Below are 20,140 nucleotides of genomic sequence, written 5' to 3'. Positions count from 1 at the left end.
GTGTAGTTCCCACACAGCTAACCTAGTCTCAGGTTACTCTGGCTGCCTCAGCTCTCTATGGGTCTAGGTCCAGGGAGCTCCTTCTGACCTGCTGGTCCACATTACTAACTCACCTTTTCTTTTTATCCCTTTATATATTGAGTGCTTCTCATCATCTGAAGAAACTACCTTTAGCTAAAGACAGGTTTGTATTTATTTTTATAATTTTTTTAAATTTACTGATTTTAGAGGTTGGGGAGAGAGAAAGAAATGACTTGTCCACTTATTTATGCACTCATTGGTTGACTCTTATATGTGCCTGATCAGGGCTCGAGCCTACAACCTTGGCATATTGGGGCAATGCTCTAACCAAATGAGCTACCCAGCCAAGGCCAAGGCCAAGGCCAAGGCCAAGGCCAAGACATGTGTGTATTTAAAAGGTGAAACAACTTGTTACATACTGCTGCCAATTTAGGGAACCCAAATAATGTAAAAATAGTCCTCAGTAGTCATTAATCAAATTTTGAGATTACACCAGGGGTAAACTACAGCAGGCGGGCCCATGGCCTGAGTTTGGGAACAGTTTTATGGGGACACAGCCACACTCATTTGTTCACTCATTGTTGCCCGTGGCTGCTTTTCTCCTGCAGTGGCAGAGTAGTTGGGACAGACACTGCGTGGCCTGCAAAGTCTAAAATAAATATTTGCTATCTAGCTCTTTACAGAAAAAGCTTGTCAACATCTGGGCTATACCAAAGTATCCCAATTCGCAAAGGGTAAAAGAAAAAAAGATAAAAGTTTTACACACACCGCAAGCACACACGGGCACGCACGTGCACACACACACACACAGGATTGTTCTCAGGAAAATAAGTAATTTACAGAAGACAGGAGTAGCTTTACCTTCATCATACCTTTCCAAACATCTTAGGTCCCCCAGTACTCAAGCCACACCAAGAATAAAGGGTTACAAATATTCCGATTTTATTATAAATAAAATACTGGTTTTTTTAAACATAAAAAATGCCAAGTGTTGCATTTTATTCACCACCCTGGAGAGCAAGAATGTAGAAATTAAGGCAAACAGCTAAAGTGAAGGCACATGGAGAAGCGCCGCAGTTGGAATAAAAAAAATAAACCCCAGGGAACAGCTGCACACGCCCGTGACACCCCGCATTCCGCAGCTGCCACCCCGGCCACCGTACTATCCAAACACAGGTAACTGGAACTACACAATATAACAATGGCTATATTGCAGGTGTGTAACCAAGGCATTGTCTTATAAAGAACTTTTAGTTTAAAAATAAAATTCTGTTTAAAAATATACCACACAGATGGAGAAAAAAAAGCCAAAAAAAAAAAAAATCAAAGCCAACAACAAAAAAATAAAAAAATTTCATTGTGGCCTAAGACTTCCTGGCATGAACCTGCTCCAGAGGCGAGATGGAAAACTACCTTAGCAGTCTATCCTCAGGTCTTTTCCTGCAACCTTGAGCAAAATGTCTCTGGTTAGGAAATGGCCACGTCACAAGAGGAACTAGCTAGGAAACACTGATGTGACAACTTGGCAAGAAAGAACCGTGCCTCCTCGGATAGCAAAAGAGACCTGAGAGAAGCAAGGGGTGAACGGTTAGGGGAATGCCAAGTGGAAACATACGAAGTCAGCCCGGGGATGCAGGAGACCGGGCGGGGCAGAACGGAGGTACACGGCTCTCCTACTTGTATCTGTAGCGCTATCCCTGATGCTACGTGCTTTCAGTAATTTTGCAATCTCTCATAAAATCGACTCACCCAGTCCAAGCCACCTCAAAAGGGGCACTTCTACCTCCTTCCTGGCTAGCACCACATTGATGTTGAAGATATCCTTTTGTCAAATTTCCTCATTCCACCCGCCCCTAGCAGCCTGGCTCTCCTGCTCTAGAGCAGGTATTGAGAACGACACCGTGCCGTGTTCAGGATTACCAGGACTGCATGGGACAGGGGTTGAGGTGTCGCTGGGCGCTGGCTGTGTGCGGAGGAAAGTGGGCGTATATTCATGTCAGAGACCGGGCATGCTCCAAACAGGAGGCAATGAGCAAAGCAGTGGGAAGCAGGTACAATCCAAAGAACGGTAGGTGGAAGGGGAGGAGGTAATCAGACACATCATGCCAGGGAAGAGGGAAGGTGGAGAGAGGCGAGCGGACAGTGCCAGTCTGGAAAGAGGACCAAGTATATTTACATAAATTCCTTACTCTATAATGAACAAAAAAACATTCACACAAAAATATAAATTTGAAATAATTAATAGCACCAGTGTGTCAGATAATAGTTTCTTTCCCCCGCTACGCAAAGTACAAAGTTGCATAGTGTTAAAGGCTATATATGAATCTCAAAGGCAGGTTGGTGGGAGGAAGGGGTCGTGTGGCAGGGAATTGTCACACTGTGATCTTAAAACCACAGAGCTGAGGATCAGAAGTTGAGAAGCCCACTAGGAAACTCCACGTTGGGGTCTTCCCTCGACACGGAGAGGGAAGGGTTAGAGTGGGTTTAAATCACAAAGTGCAGGCACTGGATGGTGTTGGCAGCCGTGTGAACTAGAGTGCAAGTGTCGCCGCCGGATGGGGCAAACCGTGTGTTCTGGGGATTCTAGAAGATGGGAACATCCGAAGAAAAATGAGGCTAAGGGTCCAATGCTTCCTTTCTTCCCAATGGAAGAAAAACAGACACATGGGATCCTGACAATAAAAGCTGCACTTGAGTTTTACCCCTTTGCTAGAAAAGACTAGGGCGTGTGTTCTGTTGTTTTGTTTGTCAGGATCTTAGGAACTAACTTTCTCTGCCAGATAACAACACTAGTTCCCATACTAACAAAAAGCTCTAAAAATTAGATTTTGGAAAAAAACAAACAAAAAAAACTTTAGTGGTCATCATATCCCTATTTCTTCTGCATAAATTCCATTTATAGGATGTCTACTGGTGACTACAAGCTGCCCATATAGATTTAAATTATTAGCTGCCCAAAGATCTGAAAAAAAAAGTGTATCTTCCTTGTCAATTGTCAACATAGGGGAAGATGTGGCCTACTTCTGCCGTCTCATAGTCTCCCGGAGACTGGCATGAATAATTGCATCCTTACCCGGGGATGGCTCAGTGTCCTATACTCAAAGTAGCTAAAAACAACTGGTGACGGCTCTCGACAATCTAAAGGACCAAGACCTTTGGCACAGGATGTTTAGTGACTTTTGCTTAAAAGCAGGAGGGGCAGGAGATGGAGATGCATTTTCTTTAGCTCTAGACTGGATAGACTGGCCATCACAACGCTACTCTGAGCAGCCCAACTTTTCCTTCATAGAAACAAGAGTACTGAGACTGAGGAGGCTCTGTCGGCATAGAGGGGGGCTACTTGCTCAGCCCCAGCGTGCAGTGGCTCCCACGAAGTGCTTACGCCACTGGACAGTAACGTAGGAGGCCACGTCCTTACACGACTCGGAAGGGAAAGTGCGGCTAAGGGAGCGCTGTAAGTGGGAGAGAGACTTTATTAGGATAAAACCCTTTGTTCCCGATTCACGATGGTTCATTTGCTTCTCTTTAAACTTTGTGACTTTTCCTGGTTCAAAAGGACAGTGGTGGAGAGCAGCAGAGAAGTGGGGGTCTGAAAATGTAATCTTTGTGTTAAGGCACTCTGTGGCCTCCCCACGGCTCCCCGGCGGGGAGGCCTGCCTTCCAGCCCCGAAGGAGGACACTAAGGCTTTTCAATGGACGGGGTGTTGAAGCAGCCGGTTGGTAAGGTCTTCCTGATGTCCTCCAGGTTGCGAATGTCCTTCATGATCTCCTCGATATCTCTGTTGTAGTCCATGATGGCGGCCTCCTGCTTCTTGGCTTCGTTCTCTAGGTCAGACACCTTCCTGTCTAGATCACTGGCTTTCATTTCGTCTTTGGCTTTGTTCAGGGTGCCTTCGATCTCATTTAGCTTGTTCAAGTCCACTGTGTCCAGCTGCCCTGTAGAGTCCAAGAGGACACAAAAGAGAACAGAGACATTCAGAAATAATGGTAGCTTCACTCCACAAGCAGCCCACTAGTGATTTTATAAGCAAAGCCCCGCAGCTGCCCTGGGAAGAGGTGGCCTGCAAACGTGAGGAAACGAGTTGTTCCTGTCGTCCACGGGCATAAGCCACACAAACCACACAAACCAAGCACCTAACTCAGCAGAAATGCTGAGAACATATAATGAATATTGGGCTGGATGTTTTTTCCTGAAAATTGTTTCTGTGAAAGGTTTTCTAAATACATAACTACCATGTTCTAGACCTTAAACCTCAGTTGCAGTTTTGAAGGTCATCTGGGGACATTTAGTACCTTTTTCATGTTTACATATGTCATTTTGAGTCATTTTAGTGCCACCAAATGCACACAAGAACCTTCAAGCTAGAACCCTGAGCCCTCCTATGGAGGGCTTAGAACCAGGGGACGCTGGGTTGGTTCCCGGAGTCATATCCTGCTCTCAAGAGTCAGACGCTATTAGGAGCCCTCCTATGGAACGCGGCCAGAGATGAAATGCTGAAATTGTTTCGGCAAAGCTTTACTTTAAAATTAGCAAGAAAAAAGGAGGTTCCTTAGAAAGGAGTTGTTTCTATAACAAATGAAAGCAGACAGCAGCACAAAACCCAGCGCTTTAGACATGCTGTACTTGGCTAATTTCCCCCAGACCATTTTACATCAGTGATGCTTGGACGTTAAGTGATTTGCCCAAGTTTGCCCAGCTTATAGGCAGCAAAGCAAAGATTCCAACCCAAGTCTAGTGAACTTTACAATCCAGCTCTTTCTGCCACAAAAAGCTACCTCTTTTAGCTTACTTTCATCTATTATAATTTATTGTAATAAATTATCAAGAATAATTTCTTATTCTTGACATTTGAAACAGATAAAAAAATATACACTCCCCCTCTCCAAACAAAACAAAACCAGCAAACAAAAAAACACTGATCAATCTTTAAAGGCAGGTACGTAATAGACGCCTCGCTACAAAGCTGTACCGACCAGGGGATTCCCTTTACAATGAAGGCTGGTGACAAGTACTTCTGTCTTACAAAGAAGCCTGCTCCCTAGCAAACTGCATTAAAAGAGGGTTTCAATATGCTTATATTTCCTTGAAAATCCAGCCTTTCCTTCCTTTTAGCATCCAGTGACCCTCTGGTCATCAGGTGACCCTTTAATTGGCAAATGAAGGGAATTCCAGGCAGTGAAGTCATGGCCAAGTGGAAGTGTTCTACCTTATCACTGAAATCCATTCAAGACACTCAGGTTGAGCTGAGCAGTCACCATCAATCGGACCATGAACCTTGACGAGCGATGAGTCACTCTTGCCGGTGGCACGCCTCCAAAATTTTGGGAGTCCCTGAACCACGGTCAGACCCCAATACTGATGTCAGAGTCCACGAAAGGACCTCGTAAGTACTTACTGAATTAATACAACCTAAAGTCAGGATTCAGTTCACACAATACTTACATTATATATAGAATATCTGTTTTTGAGTCAACTGTATCAGATCCCAAGAACAGTACAAAGAATTCGAGGGTTGCCTAAAATGATTCTCTGGTTACTCACCCAGCTGCTCCAAGAGTTCATTAATAAGGTTGAGGAGGCTGGTCACGGAGTTCTTGGCCTTTCTGGCATTGATCTCGGCCTCCTGGGCAGCCTGAGAGGCCTGGACAGGGGAAGAAAAGTGAGACAAACAACCCTGACGGAATGTTTTCATCTTCTTGAGAGATTTTTTCCCCAAGAAGCCAACAAATATAACTGTCAGATGCTTTCCCCTTTCCTTACTCATAAACCCACCATCTCTCACTATAGGGTTTTTTCTTTTTTAGGAGGGGATCTTATTTTCAATAAACTTTTAAAAAAAATTTATTTATTCATTTTAGAGAGGGGAGAGAGAGAGAGAGAGACAGAGAGCGAGAAAGGGGGAAGGAACAGGAAGTATCAACTCCCATATGTGCCTTGACCAGGCAAGTCCAGGATTTCAAACCAGTGACCTTAGCATTCCAGGTCGATGCTTTATCCACTGCACCACCTCAGGTCAGGCTGGGGGGGAGGGCTTATATTTGCCTGTTGAGGCTCTCTCTATTCTTAATCCATATAACAGTCATGAATAGGCACTGTGTATGCCTACACTAACTGTATTTATATTTCAAAGATCAAAATTCTCTCCTTTCCCCATGTTCTCACTCAAGACTACATGGAAGTATTACATAATAAAATCCATCAAGGAGAAAAAAGTTATTTTTAAAGAATGAGAACAAAAACTATATTTTACACCCAAAACATGTCCTTCCAGACACTCTTAGGGATTTGATTATTAGAAATGTCCTATTCTCAGAAAACTTTCATAATTCTGTAACTGTCTCCCTGACTTGTGTGCGCGCGCGCGCGCGCACACACACACACACACACAGGTACAAAACAATTTACTTTTTAAAAATCAACCAAAGGTAAATATGTTTGGGAAAATTCTATGAAAGCTGAATAAATACACTTGTGCATGAGTCACAGGAAATGGCCCGGGAAGAGGAAGCGTCTAAATATCAAACAACAGATGCTCTCACAAATAAACCCAGTCAGGATACACATGCGCAGCTCTGAGCGCCCCACCACATCATTGTTTTTCTTAGTTTCAGGGTCAAGACAATGCAAAATTTTTGAATAAAAATAATGGCAACATTAAAAAAAATTTAAAAGCAAGGGGCAAAAACCTTCACCAATCAATCAATGGTGAATCTCTGTTTGGGTCCCAGCCAGCTGTTCCTCCGGAGCCTTCACAGGCTGTGCTGTGCACGCAAGGACCCAGCTATGGCCTGCTGGGAGCAAAGCCACTGCGCTGACCCTGTCACCCCTCTGCCCGAAACAACCCTAAGCCGGCGCTCTTTTGGTAAAAAAATAATACATATTACAGACTCAACCAATACTGGCCCACGCTGTCCTCTCAGGATTGGTAAAGCTATAAACAGGATCGTATTTGTGATGGTGCCTTGTGCTCCTTGGATGTTATTTGTCCACAGGAACAAAAAATAATTTTTTCCCCAAACTTTGAATTGAGGCCATACTCTTCTTTGAAGCTTATAAAGAATATAGCCTTCTCCTTCTTCTGATAGGCTCTAAATCTCATGTTTCTACAGCCAGATTACAGACAAAATCCAGAGACTCTCAGCCCATATGAGAAAAACATATTTCTACTATAGGGGAATTTCCACTGGAGCCACACCTTGGTACAGAAAGGAAGGACAGTCCAAAAAAAAAAAAACCCACCAAAAAAAGCATAATAAACTAGGGTGTTTGCACAGGGATGCTTCCTGTTATCACTTCCTTCCAGTCTCCTTTACTCAGATTAACTGGCTTAGTAGTATCTCCTTTCCACCCCCCGGTGAGAACGACCCACAGAGAAGGGCCTGTTTCCAGCAGGAGTGGAAGAAGGGTCTCTCCTTGCACTGAGAGCATACACTTACACAAGTCCCTGTCTATCATCACTGCAACACAAGCAGACGGGCCTGGAAAGACCACCTCCACTGTGGCTCCATTCAAGTCTTTCAGAAGCAGAATACAGCATGAACAGGAAAATGGACCCTCGTCCTTTGCTGGGCTATACAGCAGAGTCAATTTTGTTACAAATGTATGTTATCATACAAAAGGTGAAAATTAAGTTGGGTATAAGTTTGCTGTGTTGTAGGCTTGATGTCCTTTTTACACAAGAAACGTGTCTCTCTGCCTCTAGGGTGCAAGTTTAGTGGAAGAACAAGAATAGGAAGGAAATGAACTTTTTGTTGCATCCTTCTTTGTGCCTTTTTGCTTTATACCCTCTATGAATTATCCATTCAAAAATATAAATGCATACTTTTAAAAGTCCTAAAACCTCAGATGTGCAAAACAATGTTTCGCTTTTAACTGAGAATAGCTTTGGGACAGGACAGTTGTGCAACAACCTGGCAGGAGATCCAAATTCTTTGTCCTCTATGTCAGTTACTATCCAGACCCCTGACTGGGAAACACAATGAAAAACAGAAGTCCTTGTGAAACAGACTCATTTCTGTGGAACACACTTCATGTCCTGCCCGCAGACAAACGCGTCCCCACGGCTCACCATCCCTGCCATCATCATGTCCTGGTCAGCATCATCTTGTTTCCTCTTCAGCTCCTTTTCGGCTTCCTGTAGCTGTTTCAGCATATTGTTCACCTCAGCGTCCAGGTCCGTGACCTCCGCAAACGTCCTGTCAGCCTCTGCCTTGGTGCTGGTAGCATTCTAGGCACAAAATAAATAATGGTTAAAACCAAACAAAAAAAAGCTTTCTCGCTATTCCATCTGTCAAATGGCTTAAAAATACAACAATCCAGAGAGAACAGGGCAGTAAATCACATGGTGCATTGACTTATGTTATCATTTATCTGCTCTTAATCATTAATCCTTAAAACTTCCCTTTCTGTTGTTCGCATAGTTAGCTGAGGTCCCATACCTGGCACATGCTGAACATTTAAATGGGTACTCTTTCCACCACATCCTATTGATTAGATTCTTTCACGGGGACACAGTTTAAAGTCAAAGCTGGCCTTGTTCTACTTGGCAATGCATCATAATACACAAAAAAGACCATAATCCTGAAATATGAGTATTTTATACAATACAGTTAATCAGAAACTGACTGTTCTAAAGGAACTAAAAACTGTGTGTAACTCTTAAACACCCAATTTAGAATTAGCACCAATCTCTCCTTTAACAAAACAAACATTATTAACCTTTAGGTAGGAAAAAGCCAGCATAAAGAAATTAGTCTTGACAGCGAGTAGAAGACTCCAGCAACGGCAGCAACAGAAATTCCCCGTAGGCGGGGCTTAGACACAGCGACAGGCCTGAATGAGCAACCTGAAAGTTGTTCTGACTTGGCACGCTACACAAGATTGAAAGAAAAAAATGTCAACAGTCCAGGTCAAAGAACTGAGCTTCTTTAGGAAGAGACTAATTATTTTTGTAGGAGGGGGCTCTCTGGGTCCTTGAAGGCATCTACCTCCACACAACTCAGCCCCTGCCGCTGAGACAATAGAAATTTTAGAGTCAAAGGCCCTTGATCTCCCTCCTTGATCAGAGTGGTTATCGACTCTAATGCCTAGTAAAAAAATAATAATAAACAACCAGGTTGGTTTATAATGGTTTTACTGAAGTCAAGGGGAAAACTGATGAGGGCTCCTGGGGTGTGGAAAGAAACCGGCAGATGGCCGAAGGAATACAGGAGCAGAGACCCAGTGCCGGAGAGGCAGGGCCCACCTTCTGCACAGCGCTGGCGATCCTCTCCGCCTCGTGCGCCTTGGTCTTGGCTTCGGTGGCATCCGCGGCCGCATTGCCCAGGGCCAGCTGCGCCTCCCTCGTCTTCTCATTGGCTTCCATGATGGTCTGGTTGATGGCAGGGATCCTCCTGAGCGCCTCCTCTGCGGCTGTCTTGTTATCATTCACCCGCCTATCAAAGTCTGAAACAAGTTCAAAGAACGCATTTGAACTAAACTCTCAACTGGCCAAAACAGAACCTTTCAGGGAGCTACAACTGACAAACAGCATGGACTGGAGTCTCAGAAGAACAAAACACACAGCTCTACATGGGAGATGCGCAGGCGTGGACATCCGCTTCTGGGAAGCAGGTTCTTAGTAAGAAGATAATTTTCATGCAGCGCACTGAGTACGGCTCACTACCCCCTCCACCGATGGTACAGGTTGCATCTACTTGTGTTCACTGAGTGTTAGGTGCTGAGTTAAGAGCTTTCTGTGTCTGTGATGCAGGCATTGTATTCTTTTTATATGTGAGCAAACTGAGGATTCACAGGAAGACGGGGGTTGGGGATTCTAACTCAATCCCACCGACACCAGGACCCTCCATGCAACCCTTCTCCTGCCAAGCTTCCGTATTCCTAGGACCGGTGGCTACTTTATCAGAGACAGATCCAGGCCTACACAGTGAATTCAGAACATTTCTTTTTTATCTGGGTGGGAAAAGAAAACACAAAGATTGAGACGCAACTGGTACAGAAAATTAAAGATGAGCTCCATTTACCCACAGAGGTCAGCTACATAGGTATATCTGGGTTCTGCAAGTTATCCCACCATAAGAAAATGTCCTTTTTGTTGTTTGTTTTTATACTGAGGTATGCAGCGGGAAAATGACATGAGCTCTGGGATTTTTAAGTACTTCATAAAAAAAGTGAGGTGAATGTTGGGGGAATGAAGGAAGTGCAATATAAAAATCCTAACTGTTGAATCTGGGTGACAGGTATAAGGAATTCATTACACTACAATAATCCCCTCTTATCTGTGGTTTTGCTTTCCATAGTTTTAATTATCTGTGGTCAACCACAGCCCAAAAGTATTAAATAGGAAATTCCAGAAAGATTCAATTCATAAGTTTTAAGTGGCATGCCATTCTGAGTAGTGAAGAAATCTCAAACCGTCCTGACATGAGTCATCCCGTTATCCATGCCAACATATCCATGCAGAATGTACAGTACAATAAGATACTTTGAGAGAGATCACGTTCAATTCCTTTTATTACAGCATATTGTAATGATTGTTCTATTTTATTATTATTGTTGTTAGTCTCTTACTGTGCCTAATTTATAAAACAGACTTTATCATGGGTAAGTATATCCAGGGTTTGGTACAATCTATGGTTTAGGTCTTGGAATGTACTCCCCACAGATAAGGTGAGACGGCTGTATTATCTTTTTTAAAATTATTTTTTTTCTTCTGAATTTCCAAGTGAGAGGAGGGGAGATAGACTGACAGACTCCCGCATATGCCCCGACTGAATCCACCTGGCAACACCTGTCTGGGATCAATGATCTGCCCATCGGGGGCCTTGCTTGCGCCTGAGCTATTTTTAGCACCTGAGCCCAGAGGCTGCACGGAGCCATCCTCAGAACCCAGGGCTGATGTGCTCGCACCAATCAAGCCATGGCTGTGGGAGAGAAAGAGAGAGAAAGAAGGGGGAGGGGGAGGGGTGGAGAAGCAGATGGTCACTTCTCCTGTGTTGCTAACTGTGAATCTAATCGGGGAAGCCACATGCCAGGCCGACACACTACCACTGAGCAAACCAGCCAGGGCTTATATTACCTTCCATACTGTGTATGAGTAGAATTACATGGTAAATTTTTTTTAAAAAACTAAAGAGGACTTCACCCTTGTGGAGGAAGCTAACAGACTGATCCTGTTATCTGACCCGTTCATACCTTTCAGGTTGTTGAGAATGTCATTGGCTTCTTGTAAGGTATTTCGTCCCCTTTTAGCAGCTTCTTCTGCAAGAGCCTTGGCAGCATCAGCTCGGGCTAGGAGTTGGTCAGCAGTCTGCAAACACATGGCAGATCAGAGGACAAACCAGCCACGGTTGATCCTCTCTCTCCTACCAGATCAGGCACCTCCAGGCAAGCACCTGAGACATGCCAGCACCCAGCACGTTAGGCCTGGGCATCATGCATAAGGCCCTCCTCGGATACTCCATGGTTTGCTGCCTTTGCAATGGCGGTGACATTACAGACACAGCCCACACTTGGATGGTTTCAAATTTTGCTCTAAAAAATGAAGCAACATGCAAAGCAAACCAACCTGCTGTTCGACCTTTCCACTCTCCAGAAGTTTCTTTACTTCGTATTCTTTCCCTCTCATGTCATCTCTGAGGTCCTCATAATCTTTTAACTTCTGATCAATAAGACGGTCCAGATCCTCAGCTTCCTTCTTGATTTTGTTTGCCTCCTTCTGTGAAAAGAAAGCAAGATCATTACAGTTTAGCTAAAACAGACTGATGAAAAGGTAGGCAGAGTAACTCTAAAATACTTAATACTCGCCAGGTATTTTTTAAAACAACAGCACAGGTCAAGATATGGACCTTACTGTAAAAACTGATGTATTCTCTATACATGGTGAAATGTCCAATGCTTAGTATTGAGGAATCTAGACAAATATGTTTACCTATAACCAGGGGTCCCCAAACTTTTTACACAGGGGGCCAGTTCACTGTCCCTCAGACCGTTGGAGGGCCGGACTATAAAAAAAAACTATGAACAAATCCCTATGCACACTGCATATATCTTATTTTAAAGTAAAAAAACAAAACAGGAACAAATACAATATTTAAAATAAAGAACAAGTAAATTTAAATCAACAAACTGACCAGTATTTCAATGGGAACTATACTCCTCTCACTGACCACCAATGAAAGAGGTGCCCCTTCTAGAAGTGTGGCGGGGGCCGGATAAATGGCCTCAGGGGGCCGCATGCGGCCCGCGGGCCATAGTTTGGGGACCCCTGCCTATAACCAATACCCCCATTAAGATACAGAGTATTTCCACCACAGGGAATTCCTTTGTGTCTTTTTCCAGTCAATTTCCAAACCCACCTTATATGCAATAATGCAGCTGCCACTGGTCTAGCTTTTAGGATCACCTATTCTCAAATTTCATATATGTGGACTCATAGAGTGTGCACAAGTCCAAAGAGACCTAAACCTTCATGGTAGAAATCAAGTTGACGCCTCAGATGTAAAAAGTAAAACTTACGATAAATTTCAAGTTCAATGCAAAAAAATCCCCACACCATTTATTCAGAGCCAGGTATGAGGATTGAGAGTACAGATGAAATAAAACAATCATCAAAATATTTATACGTTACTGGCCCGAGCATGCTGGTCTAGTTTTCTTCGTTTAAACCATTCTCTTTTATTTCTCTCTTGTTCTCACCCAGATAGTACCTGGAAGTAACAGTCTAGGTGTACTCTGCTCTAATTAATCAAAATACATTATAATCTGGATTTATAGCAAAAATTTAGGAGTAACTAGTCGCATCACTAAAGTAGTCTTTGCTATTGAATGTTTACAATCGCAGGATTCTTTACCTCAATCATTTCTGTTATGTATCTAAAATAGAGCTGAACTGGACAGGTGAGTCAGTGGGCAGACAGTGAAGGTAAGTACCGGTGACAGCTGTCGGGCAGGCAGGACAGCTCCTATCCCGACTGTAACTGTATGTGTGAGCTCATGTGTGTGTATGTTTCATGGTGTGGGAGGGGGCGGCAGCTGTGGATGGGTGACAGCAGTGACAATTACAGCCCTGTGCATACACAATGACAACCCCCTACCTCCAGGGCTTCTGAGTCCACAGGCGTCAGCTGGGCGACGCTGGCATAGATCTCCACGGCTTTATCGCCAGCCCTTTTGGCCTCCTCATGCACGCGGGCAGCTTGCTTCTCCAGGTCCTGTGAGATGTTCTTCGCTTGTTCATACCTAAGGCGTGAGAGATGCGATTTAGTGAAAAGCTCAGTGGCTTCTGGCCTCTTAATATTAACCAGATTTATTTTAGTTTAAACCACGACAGTGTTTCCAAAATCTCAGAGAAAACACCACATGAAAACGCCATTGTTTAACACCAACACTGCTGACATTTACACGTCACCTCATCGCTTCTATTTATCACCTATGACTGACCTTATGCTATCTCATTTAGGACACTTTAAAAATATTTGTAGCTCAAATATATTTTCTCTCTGCTATGGGTTTACTTTTCTCTTCTGTTTTCATTTATGCAGAATTACAAGAATCACGGCTGCTCTTTGGTCTTCTAACCATTTTCTGCAGTTTTAGTAATTGGATTGAAGAAAATCCCCATGGCTCTGCATCCCCTGCTCTGGCTGCGGCTCTGCTGGAAAAGCATGATTAACAAAACAAGTCTGACCGCATGAACGCACACCTTGAATCCTTCAGCGTTTACTTTTTCATTGAATTGGTGCTACTTACAAGAACAACTGACTGGCAATAAGCCGCTTTTAAATTTCACTCACTTTCTATTAAGCTCTTCAATCTCCAGCGCTGTCTGATTCTCTCCTGCCAGTGTCCTCAGAAGCAGATTGTAGGCCTCCGTCGATGTGTCATTGGCTGTCTTTGCCACCCGTACAATGTCATCAGCTTCTTGTTTATGGCTGTATAACATATAAGGGAAAATAAACCATGAAACAGAACCATCCAATAGGGAAAGAGGCAGATAATAAGGTGAGGCTTACCTTATTACATATACAAATACACATACATATACAGTATCTGCGAATATTAGAAAATCTTATAAAATTCAAATTTTGCAATTATTTCTGTGGTCTAAGTTTACCAATAGCATTCCGTATTATGAGAAAATATTTTCCAAGAAAACGGATGGTATAAAATTTATAGGAGCTAATGTTTATATTTGTTCAAAAACTTACAATTATTTGAGAGTAATTTACATATAAAACCACAAATGCTAGCAAAAACTCACATATCTACTCATAAACACAAATCCCAGACCTAATTTATTTAATCACTACTCTGATGCAGTTATGACACAGTCTTGAAATAGCTTTGATTCTGCAGATTTCTTACATGCAACCCAATTACTGGCCAAGAAAAGCAACTCAACACCAAATGGCAATGGACATATCACCAGGCACTCCAGCCAATTAATGCATTTTAGCTGAGTTTAACTGCAAAGGTGGTTCTTTTAGCTCTAAAATTTCATATTAGTTCTCACTCTGTAATATGTAGCCATTCATTTGGGTATGACGAACTTTCCTTCAAAATTCATGTAAGTACACTGGAATTAACTGAGCTCTAGGACCTAATTTTCTTGAGAGCTTTCCATAACATTTTTCAGCTGTCTTCCTTTATCAGAAAATCCAGCTATGAAACCATGGATGTTCTATGAACTAAATTATACAGCTCACACACTCATGTTCACAAATAACAGAACGAGAACTCATGTGTAAGCAAGATGCCAATGTAACTGCTCTGGACAGAGGCTAAAATGCCAACATCAGGCTTACTTACACGCCCAAAACCAAGAGGTCAGCTAGCTGTTCTGCAATGCATTCAGTAAACATTTATTGAGCACTTTCTAAACACCATCCATGATTTTAGGCACTGGGACTTCAACAATGAATAAAACACCAAAATGCATGCCCTCACAGAGCATACATTCTGGCAATTTTATTTTTTAAAGATGTTTTAACTTGATACCTTCTACAATTTAAAGTCTTCTTAAGAATACACTACACTCAATGTTTTAAAAAATCAGAATGAAATGGTCTGTTTTATTTGGCTGATTTTCAAATGTACTATATATGGCTTAGTGTTTTCTACTAAAACTTGAAAATGAAACATTTTTATTAAAATATTTTAAAATTTATAAATAACTACATTCTACTAAGCTTCTTAGTTAACTATTGACTTTAAGGTCCTGAAATTAAATGTCTAAAATGTTTTTTCTCTTTTCAGATGTGCAAATATAATTTCCCTTTCAGCCATCATATTCCAGTATTCAAAGTCAATATTTTAATTTCAAACTAAAAAGAAGAAAAGAGTACACCCAGCCGCTAACATTTCAGAAGAGAGCGAACTTTGCAAAAGCGTGTTATGTGGAGAGCGTTGTGGACACAGGATGGGGAACAGGTCCACACGCAGAGGAAAGCCAGAGCTTAGCCATTACATGGGACTGGAGGTTACCGTTCAGCAAGTTTTCGCGCCTCCTCCGCCAGGAGAGTCATGTTGTTTGGGTCCCCTGTAGCCTCCGGCTGAGTGATTGACTAAAGGGGAAATAAACAAAGCACTCATTTTATTTTATCTTTAAGACTTTATTTATTCATTTTATAGAGAGATAGAAAGAGAGAGAGAAGGGAGGAGGAGCAAGCAGGAAGCATCAACTCCCGTATGTGCCTTGACTGCACAAGCTCAGGGTTTTGAACCAGCAACCTTAGCATTCCAGGTTGATGCTTTATCCAATGCGCCACCACAGGTCAGACCCAAAGTACTCATTTTAAAGGACTGAATTATCTAATATTAATAAAGCAAGCATGAAAACTAATTTTTTATTTGTGTCATTTAGCAAAAAAATGCCCCTTCTTCATTTCAGAGATCTTTAATATAAGAATCCTTGATTGTAGTTTACTCCCTGTTCAGTAAAGGATAAAAGAAGCTAACATTGCCAAGTGCCATGGAAAGAACAAAGTTAGAGAAAAGACACAGATGCATTTGGTTTTTATCCAGTTGCTAATAACTATGTCAGGACTCCCATGAGCAACGTGGCTTTCCTGCTCCATGTACAGAGACAAGTGAAAAGACACAAGGAGTCAATTTAGCTGAAGGAGCACTCGACCAACTGTAACAGGCCTGCTACAAATTACCAAGGGACACCCCGGCCCCCACCTCAGAGAGTTGGCAATCACTCACCACGTTGGCAACGGCAACTTTTGCTTTCTCAAGTTCCTTGGACGCGATTTCAATCAACTGCTCTGTGCTTTCTACCCGGGCACGTGCTTGCTCGGCCAAGTTTCCAGTCTCTTCAATGGTATTCCGGATATTCTGCAAACGGCTAATTTGGCTGGATAAGGTGTTATTCACTCTCTGGAGGCGATCCATCAGATTTTGGTCTACATCTGCAACGGCATTGCAGAAGAAGGTGCATGAGTGATCTGAGGAGGGGGGGCATGTCATCTCACAGGGAATCCGAGGCACTTCCTATCCTTCCTGCTACAAACACGGCATCTTGCTGACAAGTTTTCCCTCAGCCCTTCAGCAGAGCGGGTCAGTCATTACTGTCTGTCTGTCCCACTTGACTATGAGCCCCTCTTTCTCCTACATCACTATATCTCCAGTCTTAGACAGAGATTGGTAAAGAGACTATACTCAAGATGTGTCTGATGAAAAAGAGATTTTCATATTCCGGCAATGCCCGAGTTCGTCATGTAAATACAATGCTGTTAAAAAAGCACTACCAGCCCTGGGAGCCAGACATTTTTCTAAACTAGGGAAAAAGTAGGTTCAGATGTTAAAGCATGGCAAATTAAATTCATTTCGTATTATAAACCTAATAGACTCTTACTGTCACCCCCCACCCCCTGGCAGAGCTGTGTAATCTCCTTCAAAATGAATTCTGCTTTTGAATGGGTCTTCAAATCGTTCTTTATCAATTCAGCCCATTCAACTTAAGTCTCATACCTGGGTCCTGAGAAATCAAAAGATAAATTTAAGCCCAAGCAAATATAATTCTGTCATTATCATAATTCTCACATTATGAGGTTATACTAATATACAAGAACCATTAGGTATGTTTTATTAAAAAATCAACCAGTTCTTATTTCCAGCATTATGCTTAGTGTTTGGCATCTAAATTTTCCAAGGAATGTAAGAAAAGATGAGAGCAGTATCTTATTCATCTTTACATTATTGTTTTTTATTTAGCACAATGTGGCTTACTCTAGGCACTTGGAAAGTGTAGAAAAGGACTTGTCCAAATTTAGGAAATTTGATTGACCTCAAAGTTAAGGTCAATAAAGATGCTTGGAAAACAGCAACTGGTAAGCAGAGCCAGTTATTAGAGATATTTGTAGGAAGAACTAAGCAATATATTCCGTTTTTGTTGACGGAATATATTGCTCTAACAGGAAGCAATATATTTACTCTAACAGGAAGACTTCTCTAACTCCAAGTAGATACAAATTCATAAATTAAATAGGGAAGTCCACTGTTGTGGTCCCAAGTGTACCAATGTTAATACACATCTGCGGTATCTGCGAACACTGCAGCTCAGTGGCGGAAAGCCCCAGGACAAAGCGACCTCAGCCAGGTGCTGAGCACCTTGATGTAGGGAGCAGTATCTTATTCATCTTTACATTATTGTTTTTTATTTAGCACAATGTGGCTTACTCTAGGCACTTGGAAAGTGTAGAAAAGGACTTGTCCAAATTTAGGAAAACACTTAATTCTGAGTGTAATAAATAAAATTTTAAAGGAATTTAAAAAGCAAGTAAGTTATTTAAAATAACACCTTTTACATTCGAAGTTTCAAAAACTGTTAAAGTCAATACAGTATTTAAAAATAAATAGTTTTCTAAATCTTAAGTCAACCCCTTTTCTGCCTAGTATCAGCCTCATCAGATAATGTACAGAGGATGGATTTACCAAACTGCAAATGATATTAGATATACACACAATATATAAAATATATACTTTTATATATACTAGCACATCTGCTTGCTAATTACACAGAAAATTTTGGAAGTAGGCACTAATTTCTAACCTTTACTTTTGTAAATACTAAGTGTTACATATTCAGTTGTTATTCAGTCAATAATTCAAAAACCACAAATTTTCCTTATGAGTGTCCTTTCTAAGGAAATAAAGCCATGCCTAAGATAAATTCTTACTAAGATAGAAAACCAGTGTCAAAAACTTCTACTGAAAATAATGCACACCTTTAATGATTTTTCAAAAATCCTTTACAATGCTTTGTAATGAAAAATACATAAAACAGTTGGGATTTTAACATCTACAACTTTTTAATGTGTTAGGGGAACTTCTTATGCTTACTGTATCTTAAAACATTAAGTTGACAGGTTCTTATATTTTTAAATAATGTTTAAGAAGATAATTAATAGTCTACCAATGGTTTTAAAATCAAGAAGGAATTTTTATAAAACCTAACTAATTCACCGTGAATTAGGCGCTACCTCTAAAGGCCGGTTGGCCCACAGCGGTTACCCGCAGCGCAGTCACAGACCTTTGACGTCCTGCGCCTCACGAAGGAGGTCCGTCACCTCTCGTTCCGCTTCCTTCAGGCGGTCCTCAAAGGCTTGGTCTGTCACCACCTCATCCCCGGTCCCAAGGTTGGCTATGAGATTCTCTAATTCCTGAAGCTTCACTCGATGTTCAGCCACCTAGACATTACAGGGAGAAAAGAAAACATGGTAGGGCATCCACGTATTCCTAAAGAACGTGATGGTACTTCCTACAGGAATAATGCTCAGAGGGTGCTCTGTAACATTAGGTCTAGACTCTCCACTAGTGTCTCCTTGTACATAGATAGCACAGGTAGTTTTTCTTTACTTCTCTGGCTACAAAAGAAAAGAATCTCAGGCCCATCCTACTGACTTCACATTTATTCATTCATTCATTTTTAAGGGAAAGTTAACGAGCAGTTTATTTTATTTTTTTTATTGACTTTGTCGGGGTGACATTGATTAATAAAATTATACAGGCTTCAAGTGTATAATTTTATAATTCATCATCTGTTTATATTATATATCATGTGTTGTTCACCACTCCAAGTGTTTTACTTTGACTTTTTAATTTTACTTTTTCAGTTACAGTTTACATTTAATATTATTTTGGATTAGTTTCAGGTGTACAGTGTAGTGATTATAACAAACATACACTTTACACTGACAGGGGTCTCCAAACTTTTTACACAGGGGGCCAGTTCACTGTCCCTCAGACTATTGGAGGGCTGCCAAATACAGTGGTCCTCTCACTGACCACCAATGAAAGAGGTGCCCCTTCCAGAAGTGCAGTGGGGGCTGGATAAATGGCCTCAGGGGGCCGCATTGCGGCCCGCGGGCCGTAGTTTGGGGACGCCTGCTACAGTGTTCCCTACGATATTACTAATACCCACTTCGCACCAGAGTTATCACAAAATTATCAACTACGTCCTCTATGCTGGGCTTCATTCCTTTGACTTTAAGTGCTTAAGCGCTGAGGATTCTCCAGGTCTGACTGACCTCTACTTTGCATTCTAGACTACCTTCCTGATATTTCCACTTGGCTCTCTGATAGGTATTTCGGCGTAACATCCAAAATTATACTCCTGGGTTTTTTTTTTTCCTCTTAAATCTGAGTCATCATAATTGATGCCTGCAGCTATCTTAAGCAAAAAATTCGCCTGGCCTGTGGTGGCGCAGTGGATAAACCTTCGGCCTGGAATGCCGAGGTTGCCAGTTCAAAACCCTGGGCTTCCCTGGTCAAGGCACATACAACAAGCAACCAATGAACAACTAACATGAAGCAACTATGAGTTGATACTTCCCATTCCATGCTCCCCTTTCTCTCCTGTCTCTGTAAAAACCAATAAATAAAGTATTTAAAAAAAAAATTCAACATTCATTCCGATTCTTCTCTTTCCCAATCCTTGCCCCCTCTAACACCCTACCTCACAGACTTACATATTTATCCAATTCAGCCTAGGCTACCCCTGCTGGCCCCTTCCTCACCATCATTGTTACTTTTTTCTTCTTTTCCAAGTGAGAGGAGGGGAGATAAAAGAGAGACAGACTCTCGCATGCACCCCGACTGGGATCCACCCAGCAA

General features: G+C 42.1%; 1 protein-coding gene across 1 annotated transcript in view; it reads right to left on the bottom strand.

Annotated features, from left to right (window-relative positions):
• Window positions 1-939: 939 nt before the first annotated feature.
• LAMC1 (laminin subunit gamma 1) overlaps window positions 940-20,140 on the bottom strand; it is a 131,788-nt gene continuing 112,587 nt past the window's right edge. The window contains exons 18-28 of the mRNA XM_066261309.1: window positions 18,558-18,714; window positions 16,229-16,434; window positions 15,506-15,585; window positions 13,816-13,953; window positions 13,117-13,261; window positions 11,589-11,738; window positions 11,216-11,330; window positions 9,267-9,466; window positions 8,091-8,249; window positions 5,564-5,663; window positions 940-3,957 (exon numbers count right to left, since the gene is read on the bottom strand). Of these exons, the coding sequence (XP_066117406.1) occupies window positions 3,701-3,957; window positions 5,564-5,663; window positions 8,091-8,249; window positions 9,267-9,466; window positions 11,216-11,330; window positions 11,589-11,738; window positions 13,117-13,261; window positions 13,816-13,953; window positions 15,506-15,585; window positions 16,229-16,434; window positions 18,558-18,714 (1,707 nt within the window). The 3' untranslated portion in view covers window positions 940-3,700. The remainder of the gene's footprint in view (window positions 3,958-5,563; window positions 5,664-8,090; window positions 8,250-9,266; window positions 9,467-11,215; window positions 11,331-11,588; window positions 11,739-13,116; window positions 13,262-13,815; window positions 13,954-15,505; window positions 15,586-16,228; window positions 16,435-18,557; window positions 18,715-20,140) is intronic.

The sequence above is a fragment of the Saccopteryx bilineata genome, chromosome 2 (genome assembly GCF_036850765.1).
Source record: "Saccopteryx bilineata isolate mSacBil1 chromosome 2, mSacBil1_pri_phased_curated, whole genome shotgun sequence".
Classification (NCBI taxonomy): Eukaryota; Metazoa; Chordata; class Mammalia; order Chiroptera; family Emballonuridae; genus Saccopteryx; species Saccopteryx bilineata.
Note: the sequence above shows the minus strand (reverse complement) of the source record. Positions and strands in the feature narration are given on the sequence as shown.